Raw genomic sequence first — 21,840 nt, 5'->3', positions numbered from 1 at the left:
GGGAGGATATTGATTGAGAGGGTAAAGGCATGTACAGAGCATCAAATTGGGGAAGAACAGTGTGGTTTCTTGCAAGCCTTTCACCCTTCTGTATGTTCGGGCCTAGATCGCTCAAAATCTTTTTCACTCCATCCTTCCACCTCCAATTTGGTCTCCCACTTTTCCTTCTTCCCTCCACCTCTGACACATATATCCTCTTTGTCAATCTTTCCTCACTCATTCTCTCCATTTGTCTAAACCATTTCAACACACCCTCTTCTGCTCTCTCAACCACACTCTTTTTATTACCACACATCTCTCCTACCCTTTCATTACTTACTCGATCAAGGAACATAAAACGTTTACTACAGAATACACCCTAGATGCAACATAAAGTTTAAATTAATATTGCCATATAGTTTATCTAAACAGCATGTCAGTGAAGAAGTTCTATTGAAGGGTGATTGACCACACAAAGAAATGAGGCACACCAGGAAAGAGGTGGATTATGCAATGACTGAAATGTTTTGAACTTGAAGTATTTCAAATAAGGAGGCCATAGAAGTTAAAGAGAGTTGTGTGTGAGGGTGATGTGAAAGATGTACATTTCACTAGAGATTAGCTTGGTCAGTAAAGTGAAAGGATTGAATTGATTCATTTAGTTTGGTATACTTTGTTCAATTTAGCATTCTAAAAATAAGTTGAGGGTAATGTTAGCAAATAATAAGGCTGTAAGTCTTGATCATCCTAAAGTAGGTATCAACAAGATTCAAGGTAAAAGACAGAAAAACAACGAAAAATTTACAAAATATGTATTTTGGAAGCGGGTACATGAGGGTTTAACTTAGTATTTACAGTCATGGGGGCAACAAGGAAAGCTGTTGGTAATGCCCTGACACTCTCCTTTACATTACTCATACAAACAGTTTACAAAGAAGTACTGGTATTTCAGATGATTACATGACTGTATTATCATAAATCTTTAAATCATCATCATTATGCTTTCAAAAAACATTTGTGAATGATGAAGAATTTTGAGGGTAAATCTCTTCCCTATAAAAAAAATAACTAGTTTTGAATCATACCTCAGAGTGACTGCTGAGCCCTCTTTTGGATTTTCTCAATGTTTTCTGCTGAGTTGAGCTGTTCAAGGGTGAGAAGCGATACCCCTAACTGATCATCCCTGGTAAATGGCTGAGCCATCTGCCTTAGCCATGGTCTTGTTACCTGTACAGTCAGAAAACAACAATCATCAAATTTCATGACTGAAATCAAAATATTAAGCTTAAACTTTTCTCTGACAGCTTCTACTATTATGGAGTGGAATGTTAACTCATGAAAAGGTTAAGTATGAAACAGTGTAAAAACAGTACAAGATATGCATGGTTTAAGAAAGAAGGAAGAAAAAAAAAAGAGGGTAGAATGAGGAAGTGCAAGGAATCATTAGAGAGATTCCTTTCCAGAATTACACAAAGGAAGGAGGATGAATTAAGTAACTTGACTTGGCAAAGCCTGGGGAGAAGGGATTCAATCTAAAAATGGGTACTCCAACCATCTTTCATCTATAGGACTGCATTTTCTATCATGAATGCTTAAGAAATCTTAATGGTAAATCTACTTTTTATTTCTCTTTAAATATGATGAGAGATTTCAAGTCCTCAAGGTCATGAAACACAAAATAAGCCAGAAAACTCTCCAAGGGAAAAAGTGGGTCTGGTAGGCCAAAGAAAGGCCATAGTCTCTTCTCTATGGCAGTACAAATTACACTGGGCACTTTCAAAATATCTTCAGAGAATAACAAGATTAGCTATTTGATTTCTTTGAGGGCTTGCTTGGCATCAGAGAAGTTTTTCTTGCAAGGAATGAGATTGTAGTACAACAGTGAGAAATTCAAAAACAATCAAACCAAGCTCTCTGCAAACATATGTCTAAGAACCATTAGGAAGCAAATAATCTTTGAAAAATGAGCCTAAAGTTACCATTGAAATCTAGGGCAAATGGAGGTTCAACTCTTCTCCATGACAAAGTGGTCCCTAAAACAAATTCTGCTGATACCATGTTACATAAAGTCAAGAGTCAAAGTTCTCACACCAATAGGAAGGAGAAGGGTCTTGTGGCTTATAAAAACCTGACAGTTCTTAACCCTCAGGAGGAAGCACTGAGAGTTCTTCTGAAGGAAGCAAAGGGAAATGATGAGCACAAGAATAACCATGTTGGTGTGAGGTAGGATCTCCATGATAAATACAACAATTCCTAGCTGTGCTGGGTCCAAAAGATAGTTTTCAATGTTGGTGGAAGATTTGAAAGAACCTCCTTTTCCTTATGAAAAGGAGAACCATATACTGTAAGCAAACCTGTGAAAGGTAGGGATCAACCTGTACAAAGGCTCAGGCAGGCACAGCTTGCAATCTTCTCCAAGTTAAGGTATGATCCAAGAACATCCTTTACTGGTGAGGGACAGCAAGTTCTAAACCCATGGCCCAGCATCAGCTGTCAGGTGGAGGAGGAGGAGGAATTCTATCCTTCTTTTGTCTTGTTTTTAATGGGAGGTTCTTCCAAGATCTGCCCTTCTTAAATAAAGTAACGAAGCAGCCTTGTTCAAACAGCGTGCCAACAGAACTAAAAGCCATAATCAACTTCAGATACAATAAACACCTCAAAGGGGTGAAGATGAATTTTGAAGTGCAGCTGCCATAGTAAGCATACTTCACAAGGGGCCATCAGTTTCAGTGTGACACACACTGTTGACACTACTGCACTCTTTGGTCTTTGCTACAATGTAGTACTGGAGTACCCAATGTGCATAAAATGGTGAACAGCTGGTTAAGCTGTTTGCTGAAAAAGGACTGGTGATAAGAAACACTTGGCTTAAAAAGATGTGTGGATGTAACCAAGATAAGAAGAGAGGAGAGATGTTTTAGCTTTGAGTGAAATGAAGTTCAAGGGGAAAGAGGAAGAATGGTGTGGAAATGTCTTGTGAGTAAAGTCACAGATTGGTGAGAGGAAAGAGCTAAGGAAGTAGTACTACTCCTGAAGCATGAGTTGTGCAAGTTTGTGACCGTGCATGAAAGTAATTCTAGATTGATGAGGGTAAAAGTGAAAGTGGATAGCGGGAAATGGGTGATTATTGGTGATTATGCACCTGGCCATGAGAAGAAAGATCATGAGAGGCAAGTGTTTTGGAAGCAGTTGAGTGAGTGTGTCAGCAGTTTTGGTGTACAAGACCACTTATTAATGATGGGTGATTTAAATGCAAAAGTAAGTAATGTGGCAGCTGAGGGTATAATTAGTAGGCATGGGGTATTCAGTGTTATGAATGGAAATGGATAAGAGATTGTGGGGTTGTGTGCTGTAAAAAGACTGGTGACTGGGAATACCTGGTTTACAAAGAGAGATAGGCATGTAAAAGAGACTTTTGGAAGTAAATGTGCAGAGAAGGGCAGTAGGTGAGATGTCTATCATTATCTTGTGGAGGCAAGGTTTCCAAAAAAGAAGAGACAATGTCAGGAAAAAGAAAGTGGAGAGAGCAAGCAAGCTTGGAAAGGAGGCTTGAGTGAAGAAATACCATGAGAGACAGTGTAGAATGGCAAAAGGCAAGAGCAAATGAAGTGAGGGGAGTGGGTGGGAAATGGGAGGTATTTAGGGAAGCAGTGATGGCATGTGCAAGAGATGTATGTGGCATGCAATTAGTGAGAGGTGGGCAGATTAAAAAGGGTAATGAGTAGTGGGATAAAGAAGTGAAGATGCTAGTGAAAGAGAATATAAAGGTGTTTGAGTGGTACTTACAAGGATGGAGTGCAATTTTCTGCATTAGCAAGGTAGTGCCAGGAAACAAAAAAAGACCAATGAATCCACTCATATACACACATATAAACATACATGCACATACATATATACATATATATATACATATACACAAATGTACATATTCATACTTTCTTGCCCTCATCCATTCCTAGTGCCACTCCACTCCACAGTCAACAAGATAAAGCCAGATAACAAATGAAAAAGGCTCTCAAATGCAATGCATCGATATCACAGCTCCCTATCCATAACCATGCCCCACAGCACTTTCCATGGTTTACCCCAGACATGCCCTGGTTCAGTCCACTGACAGCATGATGACCCTAATTTGCCACAACGTTCCAATTCACTCTATTCCATGCATGCTTTTCACCCTCCTGCATGTTCAGGCCCCAGTCACTCAAAATCATTTTCACTCCACCCTTCCACCTCCAATTTGGACTCCTGCTTCTCCTTGTTCCCTCCACCTTTGAAACATATATCCTCTTCATCAATCTTTCCTCACTCATTCTATCCTAACCTTTTTAACACTCTCTTCTGCTCTCTCAACCATACTATTTCTATTACCACACATCTCTCTTACCCTTTCATTACTTACTCAATCAAACCACCTCACACCACATATTGTCATTAAACATTTCATTTCCAACACATCCACCCTCCTCCATACATCCCCATCTATATCCCATGCCTCACAACCATATAATATTGTTGGAACTACTATCCCTTCAAACATATCCATTTTTGCTCTCTGAGGCAACCAACATTCTCTCTTTATACACATTCTTCAGTGCTCCCAGAACCTGCACCTCCTTCCCCACCCTATGACCCACTTCCAATGTTCCATTCACTCCCAGATATTTAAAGCACTTCACTTCCTCCAATTTTTCTCTATTCAAACTCACATCCCAACTAACTTGTCCCTCAACCCTGCTGAATCTAATAACCTTGCTTTTATTCACATCCACCCTCAACTTTCTCCTTTCACACACTTTTCCAAACTTGGTCACCAACTTCTGCACTTTCTCACTTCAATGAGCCACCAGCGCTGTATCACCAACAAACAACAACTGACTCACTTCCCAGGCCCTCACATCCCCAACAGACTGCATACTTACATCTCTCTCCAAAACTCCTGGATTTACCTCCCTAACCACCCGATCCATATACAATTAAACAATTATAGTAACATCACACACCCCTGCTACAGACCAACCTTCAGAGAGAACCAATCACTCTCCTCTCTTTCTTCTTGTACACATGCCTTACACCCTTGATAAAAACTTTTCACTGCTTCTAGCAGCTTACCTCCCACACCTTATATTCTTAATACCTTACACAAAGCATCTCTATCAACCCAATAATGTGCCTTCTACAGATCTATAAATGCCACAAACAGATCCATCTGTTTTTCTATGTATTTCTCACATATATTCATCAAAGCAAGCACCTGGTCCACACATCCTCTACCACTTCTGAGACCACACTGCTCCTCCACAATCTGATGCTCTGTATATGCCTTCACCCTCTCAATCAATACCCTCCCATGCAACTTTCCAGGTATACTTGACAAACTTATGCCTCTGTAGTCTGACCACTCATCTTTATTCCCTTTGCCTTTGTACAATGGCACTATACATGCATTCTGCCAATCCTCTGGCACTTCACCATGATCCATCCATACACTGAATATCCTTACCAACCAATCAACAACACAGCCACTCCCTTTCTTAATAAATTCGACAGCGATATCATACACTCCAACCACCTTGCTGGATTTCATCTTCCACAAGGCTTTCATCACCTCTTCTCTCTTCACCAAACCACTCTCCCTGATTCTCTCACTCTGCATACCACCCTGACAAAAACACCCTACATCTGCCACTCTGTCATTAAACACATTCAACAATCCTTTAAAATACTCTGTCTCCTTCTCACTCCATCACTACCTGTTATCACTTCCCCCTTGCCCCCTCAACTGATGTTCCCATTTGTTCTCTTGTCTTTTGCACATTATTCACCTCCTTCCAGAACATCTTTTTATTTTCCCTAAAGTGTAATGATACTCTCTCACTCCAACACTCATTTGCCCTCTTTTTCAACCCTTGCACCTTCCTCTTGACCTCCTGCCTCTTTCTCTTAAACATCTCTCAGTCATTTGCACTAACCAAATACCTCTCCTTTCTCTTTCACTAACAACTTTAATTCTTCATCCCACCACTCACTACCCTTTCTAATCTGCTCACCTTTCTCATGCCACATGCATCCCTGCTTCCCTAAAGATATCCCATTCCTCACTCACTCCACTCATTTCATCTGCTCTAACCTTTTGCCATACCACATTCAATCTTTCCTGGTATTCCTTCACACAAGTCTCCTTTCCAAGCTCACTTATTGGTGCTTATGCAGCTGGTCATGAGAAGAAAGATCACGAGAGGGAAATGTTTTGGGAGGAGCTGAATGAGTGTGTCAGCAGTTTTGGTGCACAAATCTGAGTACTAATGATAGGTTATATGAATGCGAAAGCAAGTAATGTGGCAGATGAGGGTATAACTGGTGTGCATGAGGTATTCAGTGACGTGAATGGAAATGGTGAAAAGCTTGTGGATTTGCAAATGGCCCAACCCACCCCCATACACATGTATATACATACGTCCACACACGCAAATATACATACCTACACAGCTTTCCATGGTTTACCCCAGACACTTCACATGCCCTAATTCAATCCACTGACAGCACGTCAACCCCGGTATACCACATCGATCCAATTCACTCTATTCCTTGCCCTCCTTTCACCCTCCTGCATGTTCAGGCCCCGATCACACAAAATCTTTTTCACTCCATCTTTCCACCTCCAATTTGGTCTCCCACTTCTCCTCGTTCCCTCCACCTCCGACACATATATCCTCTTGGTCAATCTTTCCTCACTCATTCTCTCCATGTGCCCAAACCATTTCAAAACACCCTCTTCTGCTCTCTCAACCATGCTCTTTTTATTTCCACACATCTCTCTTACCCTTACGTTACTTACTCGATCAAACCACCTCACACCACACATTGTCCTCAAACATCTCATTTCTAGCACATCCATCCTCCTGCGCACAACTCTATCCATAGCCCACGCCTCGCAACCATACAAAATTGTTGGAACCACTATTCCTTCAAACATACCCATTTTTGCTTTCCGAGAGAATGTTCTCAACTTCCACACATTCTTCAAGGCTTCCAGGATTTTCGCCCCCTCCCCCACCCTATGATCCACTTCCGCTTCCATGGTTCCATCCACTGCCAGATCCACTCCCAGATATCTAAAACACTTTACTTCCTCCAGTTTTTCTCCATTCAAACTCACCTCCCAATTGACTTGACCCTCAACCCTACTGTACCTAATTACCTTGCTCTTATTCACATTTACTCTTAACTTTCTTCTTTCACACACTTTATCAAACTCAGTCACCAGCTTCTACAGTTTCTCACATGAATCAGCCACCAGTGCTGTATCATCAGCAAACAATAACTGACTCGCTTCCCAAGCTCTCTCATCCCCAACAGACTTCATACTTGCTCCTCTTTCCAAAACTCTTGCATTCACCTCCCTAACAACCCCATCCATAAACAAATTAAACAACCATGGAGACATCACACACCCCTGCCGCAAACCTACATTCAAACTTACCTCCCAATTCACTTGACCCTCAACCCTACTATACCTAATAACCTTGCTCTTATTCACATTTACTCTTAACTTTCTTCTTTCACACACTTTACCAAACTCAGTCACCAGCTTCTGCAGTTTCTTATATGAATCAGCCACCAGCGCTGTATCATCAGCGAACAACAACTGACTCACTTCCCAAGCTCTCTCATCCACAACAGACTGCATACTTGCCCCTCTTTCCAAAACTCTTGCATTCACCTCCCTAACAACCCCATCCATAAACAAATTAAACAATCATGGAGACATCACACACCCCTGCCGCAAGCCTACATTCACTGAGAACCAATCACTTTCCTCTCTTCCTACACGAACACATACCTTACATCCTCGATGAAAACTTTTCACTGCTTCTAACAACTCGCCTCCCACACCATATATTCTTAATACCTTCCACAGAGCATCTCTCTCTCTCTCTCTCTCTCTCTCTCTCTATATATATATATATATTTTTTTTTCTTTTTTGCTGTCTCCCGCGTTTGCGAGGTAGCGCAAGGAAACAGACGAAAGAAATGGCCCAACCCACCCCCATACACATGTATATACATACGTCCACACACGCAAATATACATACCTACACAGCTTTCCATGGTTTACCCCAGAGGCTTCACATGCCCTGATTCAATCCACTGACAGCACGTCAACCCCGGTATACCACATCGCTCCAATTCACTCTATTCCTTGCCCTCCTTTCACCCTCCTGCATGTTCAGGCCCCGATCACACAAAATCTTTTTCACTCCATCCTTCCACCTCCAATTTGGTCTCCCTCTTCTCCTCGTTCCCCCCACCTCCGACACATATATCCTCCTGGTCAATCTTTCCTCACTCATTCTCTCCATGTGCCCAAACCATTTCAAAACACCCTCTTCTGCTCTCTCAACCACGCTCTTTCTATTTCCACACATCTCCCTTACCCTTACGTCACTTACTCGATCAAACCACCTCACACCACACATTGTCCTCAAACATCTCATTTCCAGCACATCCATCCTCCTGCGCACCACTCCATCCATAGCCCACGCCTCACAACCATACAACATTGTTGGAACCACTATTCCTTCAAACATACCCATTTTTGCTTTCCGAGATAATGTTCTCGACTTCCACACATTCTTCAAGGCTCCCAGAATTTTCGCCCCCTCCCCCATCCTATGATCCACTTCCGCTTGCATGGTTCCATCCGCTGGCAGATCCACTCCCAGATATCTAAAACACTTTACTTCCTCCAGTTTTTCTCCATTCAAACTCACCTCCCAATTGACTTGACCCTCAACCCTACTGTACCTAATAACCTTGCTCTTATTCACATTTACTCTTAACTTTCCTCTTCCACACACTTTACCAAACTCAGTCACCAGCTTCTGCAGTTTCTCACATGAATCAGCCACCAGTGCTGTATCATCAGTGAACAACAACTGACTCACTTCCCAAGCTCTCTCATCCCCAACAGACTTCATCCTTGCCCCTCTTTCCAAAACTCTTGCATTCACCTCCCTAACAACCCCATCCATAAACAAATTAAACAACCATGGAGACATCACACACCCCTGCCGCAAACCTACATTCACTGAGAACCAATCACTTTCCTCTCTTCCTACACGTACACATGCCTTACATCCTCGATATATATATATATATATATATATATATATATATATATTTTTTTTTCATACTATTCGCTATTTCCCGCGATAGCGAGGTAGCGTTAAGAACAGAGGACTGGGCCTTTGAGGGAATATCCTCACCTGGCCCTCTTCTCTGTTCCTTCTTTTCGAAAATTAAAAAAAAAAAAACGAGAGGGGAGGATTTCCAGCCCCCCGCTCCCTTCCCTTTTAGTCGCCTTCTACGACACGCAGGGAATACGTGGGAAGTATTCTTTCTCCCCTATCCCCATACACATACACAGACATATACATATATACACATGTACATAATTCATACTTGCTGCCTTTATTCATTCCCGTTCCCACCCCACCACACATGAAATGACACCCCCCTCACCCCACACATAAGCAAGGTAGCACTAGGAAAAGACAACAAAGTCCACATTCATTCACACTTAGTCTCTAGCAGTCATGTATAATGCACCGAAACCAAAGCTCCCTTTCCACATCTAGCTGTCATGTATAATGCACCGAAACCACAGCTCCCTTTCCACATCCAGGCCCCACAAAACTTTCCATGGTTTACCCCAGACGCTTCACATGCCCTGGTTCAATCCATTGATAGCACGTCGACCCCAGTATACCACATCGTTCCGATTCACTCTATTCCTCGCAAGACTTTCACCCTCCTGCATGTTCAGGCTGCGATCGCCTAAAATCTTTTTCACTCCATCCTTCCACCTCCAATTTGGTCCCTCCATCTCTGACATATATCCTCTTTGTCAATCTTTCCTCACTCATTCTCTCCATGTGACCAAACCATTTCAATACACCCTCTTCTGCTCTTCCAACAACACTCTTTTTATTACCACACATCTCTCTTACCCTTTTGTTGCTAACTCGATCAAACCACTTCACACCACGTATTGTCCTCAAACATCTCATTTCCGATACATCCACCCTCCTCTGCACAACCTTATCTATAGCCCACGCCTGACACCCATATAACATTGTTGGAACCACTATTCCCTCAAACATACCCATTTTTGCTTTCCGAGATAATCTCCTCGCCTTCCACACAATCTTCAATGCTCCCAGCACTTTTGTTCCTTCCCCCACCCTGTGGCTCTCTTCTGCTTCCATGGTTCCATCCGCTGCCAAATCCACTCTCAAGATATCTAAAACACTTCACTTCCTCCAGTTTTTCTACATTCAAACTTACCTCCTAACTGACTTGGCCCTCAACCCTACGGTACCTAATAACCTTGCTCTTATTCACATTTACTCTTGGCTTTCTTCTTTCACACACTTTACCAAACTCACCAACTTCTGGAGTTTCTCACCCATATTAGCCACCAGCAGTGTATCATCAGCAAACAACAGCTGACTCACTTCCCAAGCCCTCTCATCCACAACAAAGAGCATACTTGCCCCTCTCTCCAAAACTCTTGCATTCACCTTCCTAACAAACCCATCCATAAACAAAGTAAACAACCATGGAGACATCACGCATCCCTGCCGCAAACTGGCATTCACTGAGAACCAATCAACCAATGACTTTCCTCTCTTCCTACTCGTACACATGCCTTACATCCTCAATAAAAACTTTTCACTGCTTCTAGCAACTTGCCTCCCACGCCATATACTCTTAATACTTTCCACAAAGCATCTCTATCAACTCTATCATATGCCTTCTCCAGATCCATAAATGCTGTATACAAATCCATTTGTTATTCTAAGTATTTTCTATTAACTCTATCATATGCCTTCTCCAGATCCATAAATGCTACATACAAATCCATTTGTTTTTCTAAGTATTTATCACACACATTCTTCAAAGCAAACACCTGATCCACACATCCTCTACCACCTCTGAAACCATACTGCTCTTTCCCAATCTGATGCTCTGTACATGCCTTCACCCTCTCAATCAATACCCTTCCCCATAATTTCCCAGGAATACTCAACAAACTTATACCTCTGTAACTTGAACACTCACCTTTATCCCTTTGCCTTTGTACAATGGCACTATGCATGCATTCCGCCAATCCTCAGGCACTTCACCATGAGACATTCATACACTGAATATCCTTACCAACCAGCCAACAACACAGTCACCCCCCATTTTTAATAAATTCCACTGCAATACCATCCAAACCCACCTCCTTGCCGGCTTTCATCTTCCGCAAAGCTTTCACTACCACTTCTCTGTTTAACAAATCATTCTCCCTGACCCTCTCTCTTCGCACACCATCTTGACCAAAATACCTTATATCTGCCACTCTATTATCTAACACATTCACCATACCTTCAAAATACTCACTCCATCTCCTTCTCAAATGACCACTACTTGTTATTACCTCCTCATTAGCACCCTTCACCGATATTCCCATCTTTATTTACCTCCTTCCAGAACATCTTTTTATATTATTCTTATCTATTTTGCTCTATCGCTGTCTCCCGCATTAGCGAGGTAGCACAAGGAAACAGACGAAAAAATGGCCCAACCCACCCACATACACATGTATATACATACACACCCACACAAGCAAATATACATACCTATACATCTCAACGAATACATATATATATACACACAGACATTTCTTTCTTTTTCTTTCATACTATTTGCCATTTCCTGCGATGACGAGGTAGCGTTAAGAACAGAGGACTGGGTCTTTGAGGGAATATCCTCACCTGGCCCTCTTCTCTGTTCCTTCTTTTGGAAAAAAAAAAAAAAAAAAAAAAAAACGAGAGGGGAGGATTTCCAGCCTCCCGCTCCCGCACAGACATATACATATATAAACCTGTACGTAATTCATACTGTCTCCCTTTATTCATTCCCATCGCCACCTCGCCAAACATAAAATAACAACCCCCTACCCCCCTCAAGTGTGCGAGGTAGGGCTAAGAAAAGACAACAAATGCCACATTTGTTCACACTCAGTCTCTAGCTGTCATGTAATAATGCACCGAAACCACAGCTCCCTTTCCACATCCAGGCCCCACAGAACTTTCCATGGTTTACCCCAGACACTTCACATGCCCTGGTTCAATCCATTGACAGCACGTCGACCCCAGCATACCATATTGTTCCAATTCACTCTATTCCTTGCATGCCTTTCACCCTCCTGCATGTTCAGGCCCCAATCACTCAAAATCTTTTTCAATCCATCTTTCCACCTCCAATCTGGTCTCCCACTTCTCGTTCCCTCCACCTCTGACACATATATCCTCTTGGTCAATCTTTCGTCACTCATTCTCTCCATGTGACCAAACCATTTCAAAACACCCTCTTCTCCTCTTTCAACCACACTCTTTTTATTACCACACATCTCTCTTACCCTATTATTACTTACTCGATCAAACCACCTCACACCACATACTGTCCTCAAACATCTCATTTCCAGCACATCCACCCTCCTCCACACAACTCTATCTATAGCCCACGCCTCGCAACCATATGTTGGAACCACTATTCCTTCAAACATACCCATTTTTGCTTTCCGAGATAATGTTCTTGACTTCCACAGATTTTTCAATGCATCAAGAACTTTTGCCCCCTCCCCCACCCTATGATTCACTTCCGCTTCCATGGATCAATCCGCTGTCAAATCCAATCCCAGATATCTAAAACACTTCACTTCCTCCAGTTTTTCTCCATTCAAACTTACCTCCCAACTGATTTGTCCCTCAACCCTATTGTACCTAATAACTTTGCTCTTATTCACATTTACTTTCAGCTTTCTTCTTTCACACACTTTACCAAACTCAGTCACCAGCTTCTGCACACGAATCAGCCATCAGCGCTGTATCATCAGCGAACAACAACTGACTAACTTCCCAAGCTCTCTCATCCACAACAGACTGCATACTTGCCCCTCTTTCCAAAACTCTTGCATTCACCTCCCTAACAACCCCATCCATAAACAAATTAAATAGCCATAGAGACATCACACACCCCTGCCGCAAACCGACATTCACTGAGAACCAATCACTTTTCTCTCTTCCTACACGTACACATGCCTTACATCCTCGATAAAAACTTTTCGCTGCTTCTAACAACTTGCCTCCCACACCATATATTCTTAATACCTTCCACAGAGCATCTCTATCAACTTTATCATATACCTTCTCCAGATCCATAAATGCTACATACAAATCCATTTGCTTCTCTAAGTATTTCTCACAAACATTCTTCAAAGCAAACACCTGATCCAAACATCCTCTACCAATTCTGAAACCACACTGCTCTTCCCCAATCTGATGCTCTGTACATGCCTTCACCCTCTCAATCAATACCCTCCCATATTAATTTCCCAGGAATACTCAACAAACTTATACCTCTGTAATTTGAGCACTCACTTTTATCTCCTTTGCCTTTGTACAATGGCACTATGCAAGCATTCTGCCAATCCTCAGGCACCTCACCATGAGTCATAAATATATTAAATAACCTTACCAACCAGTCAACAATACAGTCACCCCCTCTTTTAATAAATTCCACTGCAATACCATCCAAACCCGCTGCCTTGCCGGCTTTCATCTTCCACAAAGCTTTTACTACCTCTTCTCTGTTTACCAAATCATTCTCCCTAACCCTCTCACTTTGCACACCACCTTGAACAAAACACCCTATATCCGCCACTCTATCATCAAACACATTCAACAAACCTTCATAATACTCACTCCATCTTCTTCTCACATCACCACTACTTGTTATCACCTCCCCATTAGCCCCCTTCACTGAAGTTCCCATTGATTCCCTTTTCTTACGCACTTTATTTACCTCCTTCCAAAACATCTTTTTATTCTCCCTAAAATTTAATGATACTCTCTCACCCCAACTCAGATTTGCCCTCTCTTTTACCTCTTGCACCTTTCTCTTGACCTCCTGCCTCTTCTTTTATACATCTCCCATTCATTTGCATTATTTCCCGGCAAAAATCGTCCAAATGCATCTCTCTTATCTTTTACTAACAATCTTACTTCTTCATCCCACCACTCACTACCCTTCCAAATCTGCCCACCTCCCATACTTCTCATGCAACAAGCATCTTTTGCGCAAGCCATCACTGCTTCCCTACATACATCCCATTCCTCCCGCACTCTCCTTATGTCCTTTGCTCTCACCTTTTTCCATTCTGTACTCATTCTCTCCTGGTACTTCCTCACACAAGTCTCCTTCCCAAGCTCACTTACTCTCACCACTCTCTTCACCCCGACATTCTCTCTTCTTTTCTGAAAACCTCTACAAATCTTCACTTTCGCCTCTACAAGATAATGATCAGACATCCCTCCAGTTGCACCTCTCAGCACATTAACATCCAAAAGTCTCTCTTTTGCGCGCCTAACAATTAACACGTAATCCAATAACGCTCTCTGGCCATCTCTCTTACTTACATATGTATACTTATGTATATCTCGCTTTTTAAACCAGGTATTACCAATCACCATTTCCTTTTCAGCACAGAAATATACAAGCTCTCCATCATTTCCATTTACAACACTGAACACCCAATGTACACCAATTATTCCCTCAACTGCCACATTACTCACATTTGCATTCAAATCACCCATCACTATAACCCGGTCTTGTGCATCAAAACCACTAACACACTCATTCAGCTGCTCCCAAAACAGTTGCCTCTCATGATCTTTCCTTTCATGCCCAAGTGCATAGGCACCAATAATCACCATCCCTCTCCATCCACTTTCAGTTTTACCCATATGAATCTAGAGTTTTCTTTCTTACACTCTATCACATACTCCCACCACTCCTGTTTCAGGAGTAGTGCTTCTCCTTCCTTTGCTCTTGTCCTCTCACTACCCCCTGACTTTACTCGCAAAACATTCCCAAACCACTCTTCCCCTTTAACCTTGAGCTTCGTTTCACTCAGAGTCAAAACATCCAGGTTCCTTTCCTCAAACATACTACCTATCTCTCCTTTTTTCTCATCTTGGTTACATCCACACACATTTAGACACCCCAATCTGAGCCTTCGAGGAGGATGAGCACTCCCCGCATGACTCCTTCTTCTGTTTCTCCTTTTAGAAAGTTAAAATACAAGGAGGGGAGGGTTTCTAGCCCCCCGCTCCCGTCCCCTTTAGTCGCCTTCTACGACAGGCAGGGAATGTGTGGGAAGTATTCTTTCTCCTCTATCCCCAGGGATAATATGTATGTATATATGTATATTATCCCTGGGAATAGGAGAGAAAGAATACTTCCCACGTATTCCCTGTGTGTTGTAGAAGGCATCTAAATGGGGAGGGAGCGGGGTACTGGAAATCCTCCCCCCTCTCGTTTTTGATTTTCCAGAAAGAACAAAGAAGGGGTCCAAGTGAGGATTTCCCTCAAAGGCTGAGTCCTCTGTTCTTAACACTAACGCGGGAAATGGCAAATAGTGTGAAAAAAAATATGCATATGTTGATATACGTATGTATATGTACGTGTATGTGCATTTATGTATAAATGTGTGCATGTGAGTGGATGGGTCTTTTTTCGTCAATTTTACTGGCACTACCTCACTCACATGGGAAATGGCGATCAAGTTTATTGAATAAGAAATACATGGCTGAGTGGAATTAATGGTAAAAGGGCAATGCTTATTATGTTCTAATGGATAGGTGTGCTAAAGATATATTTTTGGATGAAAATTTGCTGAGATGGGCAGCTGGTGGTGTGTCTAATCATTTCTCCATGAAAGAGAGGGTGAAAGATTGTTGAGGGGCTTCAGTAAAAGAGAAAATGACAAGGGTGGGAAGGGGGTGGCGAAAGTGAGTGAGTTTGGAAAACAGACTTGTGTGAAGAGATAACAGGACAGATTTGGGGAAGAATGGTAAAAGAAGTCAGTACACAAAACTATGCGAAGTAAATGAAGAATGGTATGTGTCACGGGAAGTGGTGCTTGCATGTGTGTGGGATGTGGGAATATGAGAAAAGGCAGCAAGTCGTGGGATGAAGAAGTAAAGTTGTTCATGAAAGAAAAAAGAAAGGTGCATGGGAATTATCTGCAGGGAAGGAGTGAGAGTGAATGGAAGATGCAGAAGAGGATGCAGCATATCAACAGGAAGATGCAAAGCTGAAACAATGGGCTAATGAAAGTTGGGGTGACATAGAATGAGAAAAAAGTTTAGAAAGAAATCAATAGTATGAGGATAACTGGAGAGCAGTTGAGGGCAATAGTGAATGGAACAGATGGGGAACTGTAACAAGTGGAAAAGAGGTGAAGAAAAGTGAAAAGTGTATGATAATCAGAAATCAGATCAGAAATGCTTTGTGGGAGGTGTTAAGATCATAATGTGAGGGAGGAAAGCCACTAGAAGTGGTGAGGAGTTTCTATCACGAGAGCAAGGTGTGTGTACAAATTATTCATATAGGAAGGGGAGGGCAAGTAGTTCAGTGTGAATGAATTTGTGATAAGGGTGTATGATGTCACCATGGCTGTCTAATCTGTTTATGGATCAAGTGGTGAGGGTCTTGGAGAGAGAAGCAGGTCTGCAGTCTGTTTGGGGGTGGAGGGACATGAGAGGTGAGTCAGTTACTGAGTACTGATGACAGAGCTCTGTTGGTAGACCACAGTAATATATTCCAGGATCTGGTGTCTCAGGTTCAGAGAATGTACAACAAGAAAAAGTTGAGAATTAATGAGAATAAAATTAAGATTATCAAGTTTAGCAGGGGAGAAAGACAGGTTGGCTGGAGTGTGAATTTGAAATGACAGAACTTGGAGTGAGTGGGAGTGTTTCAAATACCTGGGAATGGCCATGGTAACAGAAGGAACTCTGGAAGTTAATGTACGAGAGATCACTGTCTATGAGGGCAAAGATGGGTATATTTGATGGTAGTTTAGTCTCAACAGTGTTATATGGATGAGGCATTACTTTTTTTGTGTATGTATAGGGGGGATGCAATTCTTTGAGAACAATATGTGATGTGAGGGCAGCTTCCATCATGGGCCACACTCTCTAGACAAACACGAATCACACTTTCCTATCTAGGTTCTAGACATCACCCCTCCCAACAACTACATAAACACCATTTCAACATATTCCAAAACACTTCATGCCCACAATACAATTAACACACAAAGCACTTACTACTCAATTGCTCTGCAATAAAAAAGTATGGAAGAGGGTGGATGTGTTGAAATGAAATGCTTGAGGACATGTGGTGTGAGGATTGCTTTCATCAGAAGCCACATTATCTAGACAAACATGAAACACTTTTTCCCATTTATGTTCTTGACAGCAACCACCCCAACACACCATCTCAACAAATACCAAGAGTTTTCATGCCAATGATACAACTACCACAATGAAGACAACGAGGACTTACTACTCAACTGCTCTGCACTCTACACAAGTGCACAAATATCACTATTATGATCTACAGTCCTAATCAATGGATGTGTCTAGCTTCCTGAAGGCTGCAAGAGCTTTATAAAGATAAAAAGTACCCTTGAGGCAGAAAGAATGTAAGTATATATACAAGCCTGGCTGTGGATAGAAGGCTCTAGTTTAGATGCATTATGCATCAAAGGGAGAGAGTGAATGTGAGCGAGTAAACCCAATCTTTATGTGTTCCTAAAACCACCTTAAAGTACAGGGAATAGCAAACAAGTATGTAAAATACACATATATGAATTTCTTGCCCCAAGAGTTCCTTCTATCCATTATGGGAATCCCGCAGTACTCAGGGAAACTGTCTACCAGGCAGGACCACAAGTCATAAGGTGCAGTGATATGTTTGTATCTTTGTGGAGAGAGTGTAGGACAAGTGTGCATATGTTTGATAAGCTATTCACAACATATATCAAAACAAAGCTGGATTCAGCCTCTCGTGTCTTATCTCCATACGAAGAAGCACACAGATATAACAGAGAGGATCCAAGAAAGAGCAATCGAGAGGGTACCTGAACTAAGACAGCTGAACTGCAATAAAAGGTTCATGGCTATATAGCTGTCCACCTTAGAGGAGATAAGAGAGAAAGTGTGACCTGATAAGTTCCTTAGCCAACTAGATGATGTTGACGATGCAGAATTCTTCATGAGATGCCACACCAGAATTACCAGAGGTCATAATAAGAAGCTGGGAAAGAGGCTGGAAAAGGAGGATGTACAGAATTACTGGTTTAGTGTAAGAGTAACAAATGACTGCAATGGACTAAGCATGGAGATGGTCACTGCTGGCAGCTTACACAGATTTAAAAGTCTTCTTGATAGTATACAATCTATTAGAAATAAGGCCCCACAAATGTAAAATTTGGTAATTACATACACACACACACACACACACACACACACACTGAAAAAGCTGAGTTACAGCCATATAATTATCCACAATGGAAGATAAGAGTAAGGGGAAGACTTGGTCACAACCTTCAAGTTCTGAATCAGTTACACAGCACTTATAGGGAATAATTCTACATGAAATATAAAGTACAGCAACAAGAATAAAATAAGGAGGTAAATAAGAAGCTTGGGAGATGGGATGTGATGAAATACTCTATAGAACTGGAGTAATGGATGAATGACTAAACTAAAACTAAGAGATGACATTTTGAATGTTAACAGTATATAAGAGTTTAAAAAGTTGTATGATGTTAGAGAAAGCTTAAGGTTCCACAAGTGTAGAACTCCCTCCCAGTACTGTACAAAAAAATAATCATAATCAAATAATTCATATGCAGGCATACATGCACACAAACTTATGATCATATCTAAGCATGTTTGAATGAATCCAGTCATATATGATTAAATAAAGTTAATAAGGCTAAATGAACAAGAGTCTAAGAACAGCATAAAAAGTCTCACTTGTACAGCTTCCTCTGTAGAAAGGTCACACTTGCTGTCTGCCAAATATTCTTGAATCCATCTAGGCAATTTGCTTCGCTTATCAGCTCTAGCAAAGCGTTTGTCTGCAAACAGCATAATACCATAATCTGTCTTCCCTCGCATAACTCTCCCAACACACTGTGCGGCATGACGCATGGCATCAAAGGTTAGGAAGTCACTTTCTCGGATCTGTTTAACAAGAGAAGACTGTTAAGCCTAGCAAAAGGACAGTCACTCCATTCCATGTATATGAAAATAGATTTTGAGTTATGGAAAACCACTTCTCTTCCATAAAACAGACTAATGGGCATCAGGAGAGTACCTGTTCAAAAAGATATCAAATCATCATTATATCCCTTAAATAGGGTGTATCCACCAGGATTTCACCCTCTTCGACAACCATAATATCTATGAAGTCAGTTCAAGCTTGTTCTCAAACACCAATTCACAGAGACCAAACAACTATACAGTTGTTATTAGTACAGAGAGTTGCAGATGGTGCTTTCCAGCCATCAATACACATCACTTATTATCCACTAGAGTTTATGCCTGGGGCCTCTAACTGAAAGGGCTCATGAAATAGTTTTACTAAAAAGACAGAAAGGAAGGATGGAAGGGATGGGTAAATGAATGCATGCTTTCAAGACTCTGCTGCATGCTTTCAAGACTCTGGCTCTTGTAGGGAATTTGTTTTTCATAATTTAAAAGCTATTTTCACCTCTACACTGAGCTATATAAGCATGACAGAACATCTCCACATGAACGATGTGAAATATCAAGAAAACCATTACTCTGTAATAATTTGGCTCCTATTCTGCATCCTCTTTTAAATGTGGCACATCCAGAGCCACATTAGGGAGTTTTATTAGATTAAAGCAGAGGTGATATCTAAAGAAGGTGTTTGTCAATGCCAAAGACTCCTTATAATAGCCTACACAGAAGCTACTTTCCATATGTCATAGGCTCAAGCAGTCAGCACTGGCTATAAAATGAGAACCAAAATCTTAATCTAATAACTTTTGCTGGTGGAGCCAGGCAAAACAAATGTCTTTTTATTGTATCTTGCATGAAACAAATAAAATCTGTCAATGTCTGGACTGGACATAAATGATGATGTTCCGAAGTACATAAATTTATACTTTCCATTAGGTTTCTAATGACAGTGACTGGCAAAATCTTGAAACAAATGTAGACTAGAAAGTTTCTCTCCCAGCATGACAGATCTATCTGATAGGTTAAAGAAAAGTATATTCTTTCAAAGTTGTTGTGACCTTTCTGAAGAATATTCTCATTCAAAGCTTTTGTGACCTTTTTGGAGTTCTGAAGTGTCCTCCATAAAATTTGGACCTTATTCCCAAGACCACCTGTTGAAGGCAGAACAACTCTTCTTCTAGGCTAGGGTCTTGGTTGGGGAAGTCAAAAGTCTGGAAACTGAACAAACTGGGTTCCCCATGGACAAATGTCCTGCAAAAACATGTCATTAGGAGGATGCTCCTCACCTCGTAAAATGGCCCATAAACCACTCCCACAAAACATGCTAAATGAGAAGCTCAGTTTACCATCATTCAGTCATTTCTCTTTTAAGAATGAGCTGGACTTGACTTTCTCAGGGGATCAATGGAACCATCCTTAGGACCATCTAAATTATTATGATGATCATAGTCCAAAACAGCACACAAGCATCCAAGCTTGAAACCTTATCCATTACTAAGATCAGTTGCTCTGACTCTTAAAACTGGGGCCTAACTTGGGGATGAACAGATAAAATATATAAGTGAGTAGCCATTTACCAATATGCTCTAAAGCAATGCCCAAACCCATCATGGTTCACAGATAATAAAATCTTCATCTTACTACATCTAAAGGAGCCTCCTTTTCCCATCCAGAATGTTAAAAGGGACAATCTATCTATCTGTACCTTTGATGCCCATTCCCTCCTGGAACTCCCTCAATGGGGTGGCGAAGGCATCAGAGTCTCCATACCTAGTAAACTCCAATGCTACTGCTTAGCCTTTAGTGCCTCATCCTTAACAGGCCAATGGCAGAGAGCAACTCTAGTGCAGTGTTTGCAGAAGTTTCTACTTACTATTTCTAAGTAATGCTCCTACCTAAATGTTCCTACCCACTGCTTCTATCCACTGTACCTATCATTTTGCTAAAATGCTGGGCTAGCAAACTGTGCTTGCCACAGGGAAATGTTGAGTTACAAGGAATGAGCTGTCACTAAATTGTTGTTAAGTGTTATGTGTAACAAGGAGACATTGTAAGTTTGTGGACAGAATGCCAGTAATCCAAGTGTTGGTGAGGTAAAAAGAAAAGACAGCTACCTAGGTTAGAAGAGTGCAACTTGACAATCACTAAAGTGCTGACTCACTATGTAAACATCACTAAACCTCCCTGGTCATCAGCTGCCTACCAACTACTTACTACCTACAGGGGGAAAATCAAAGGGTTTACCAGTAACTGGTAAAGAACAGAATCCTCCAATACCAAGCCCCATGAATATGATAGTTCAACTGGGTTTAGTGTAGGAAAGGCCAATAGATAAACAGTGTATCTTTCACAGAGGAGATCTAGAACCCCTAAAACAGTTCCTTAATCAACTTGTTGTCTGTCTAAGAAAACAAAGACAACTTTTCCTCTTTTCCTTTCAGGTCAAATATGGTAAGGCTTACAAGGTATCACCTATTCTTCAAAAGCTGATACTGTAGTAATAGATGCTACTGGAACAGCATAACTACAAACTTGAGGGCTATTAACCATTTTCAGTAAAGAAGACATTTCTTTAGGGCATAGAAACGTCTAAGAGAAATGTACCTGCTGTGGGAAGTACACTCTGTAATCAACCATAATGTTGAGTTTCCATACCCAGTCTTACATAAAAAGCTGCATATTG

General features: G+C 41.4%; 1 protein-coding gene across 3 annotated transcripts in view; it reads right to left on the bottom strand.

The window, feature by feature from the left end:
* Positions 1–777: 777 nt before the first annotated feature.
* Positions 778–21,840, bottom strand: part of Xpd (general transcription and DNA repair factor IIH helicase subunit Xpd) — a 213,631-nt gene continuing 192,568 nt past the window's right edge. For 2 of the 3 annotated variants that reach the window (XM_071667819.1, XM_071667817.1), the window contains exons 15-16: positions 18,924–19,133; positions 916–1,206 (exon numbers count right to left, since the gene is read on the bottom strand). In XM_071667819.1, coding sequence (XP_071523920.1) covers positions 1,066–1,206; positions 18,924–19,133 — 351 coding nt within the window. In that variant the 3' untranslated portion in view covers positions 916–1,065. Of the gene's footprint in view, positions 1,207–18,923; positions 19,134–21,840 lie in introns of all 3 variants that reach the window. The other variant, XM_071667818.1, reaches the window with a different exon arrangement.

The sequence above is a fragment of the Panulirus ornatus genome, chromosome 12, assembly GCF_036320965.1.
Source record: "Panulirus ornatus isolate Po-2019 chromosome 12, ASM3632096v1, whole genome shotgun sequence".
In the NCBI taxonomy this organism is placed as follows: domain Eukaryota; kingdom Metazoa; phylum Arthropoda; class Malacostraca; order Decapoda; family Palinuridae; genus Panulirus; species Panulirus ornatus.
Note: the sequence above shows the minus strand (reverse complement) of the source record. Positions and strands in the feature narration are given on the sequence as shown.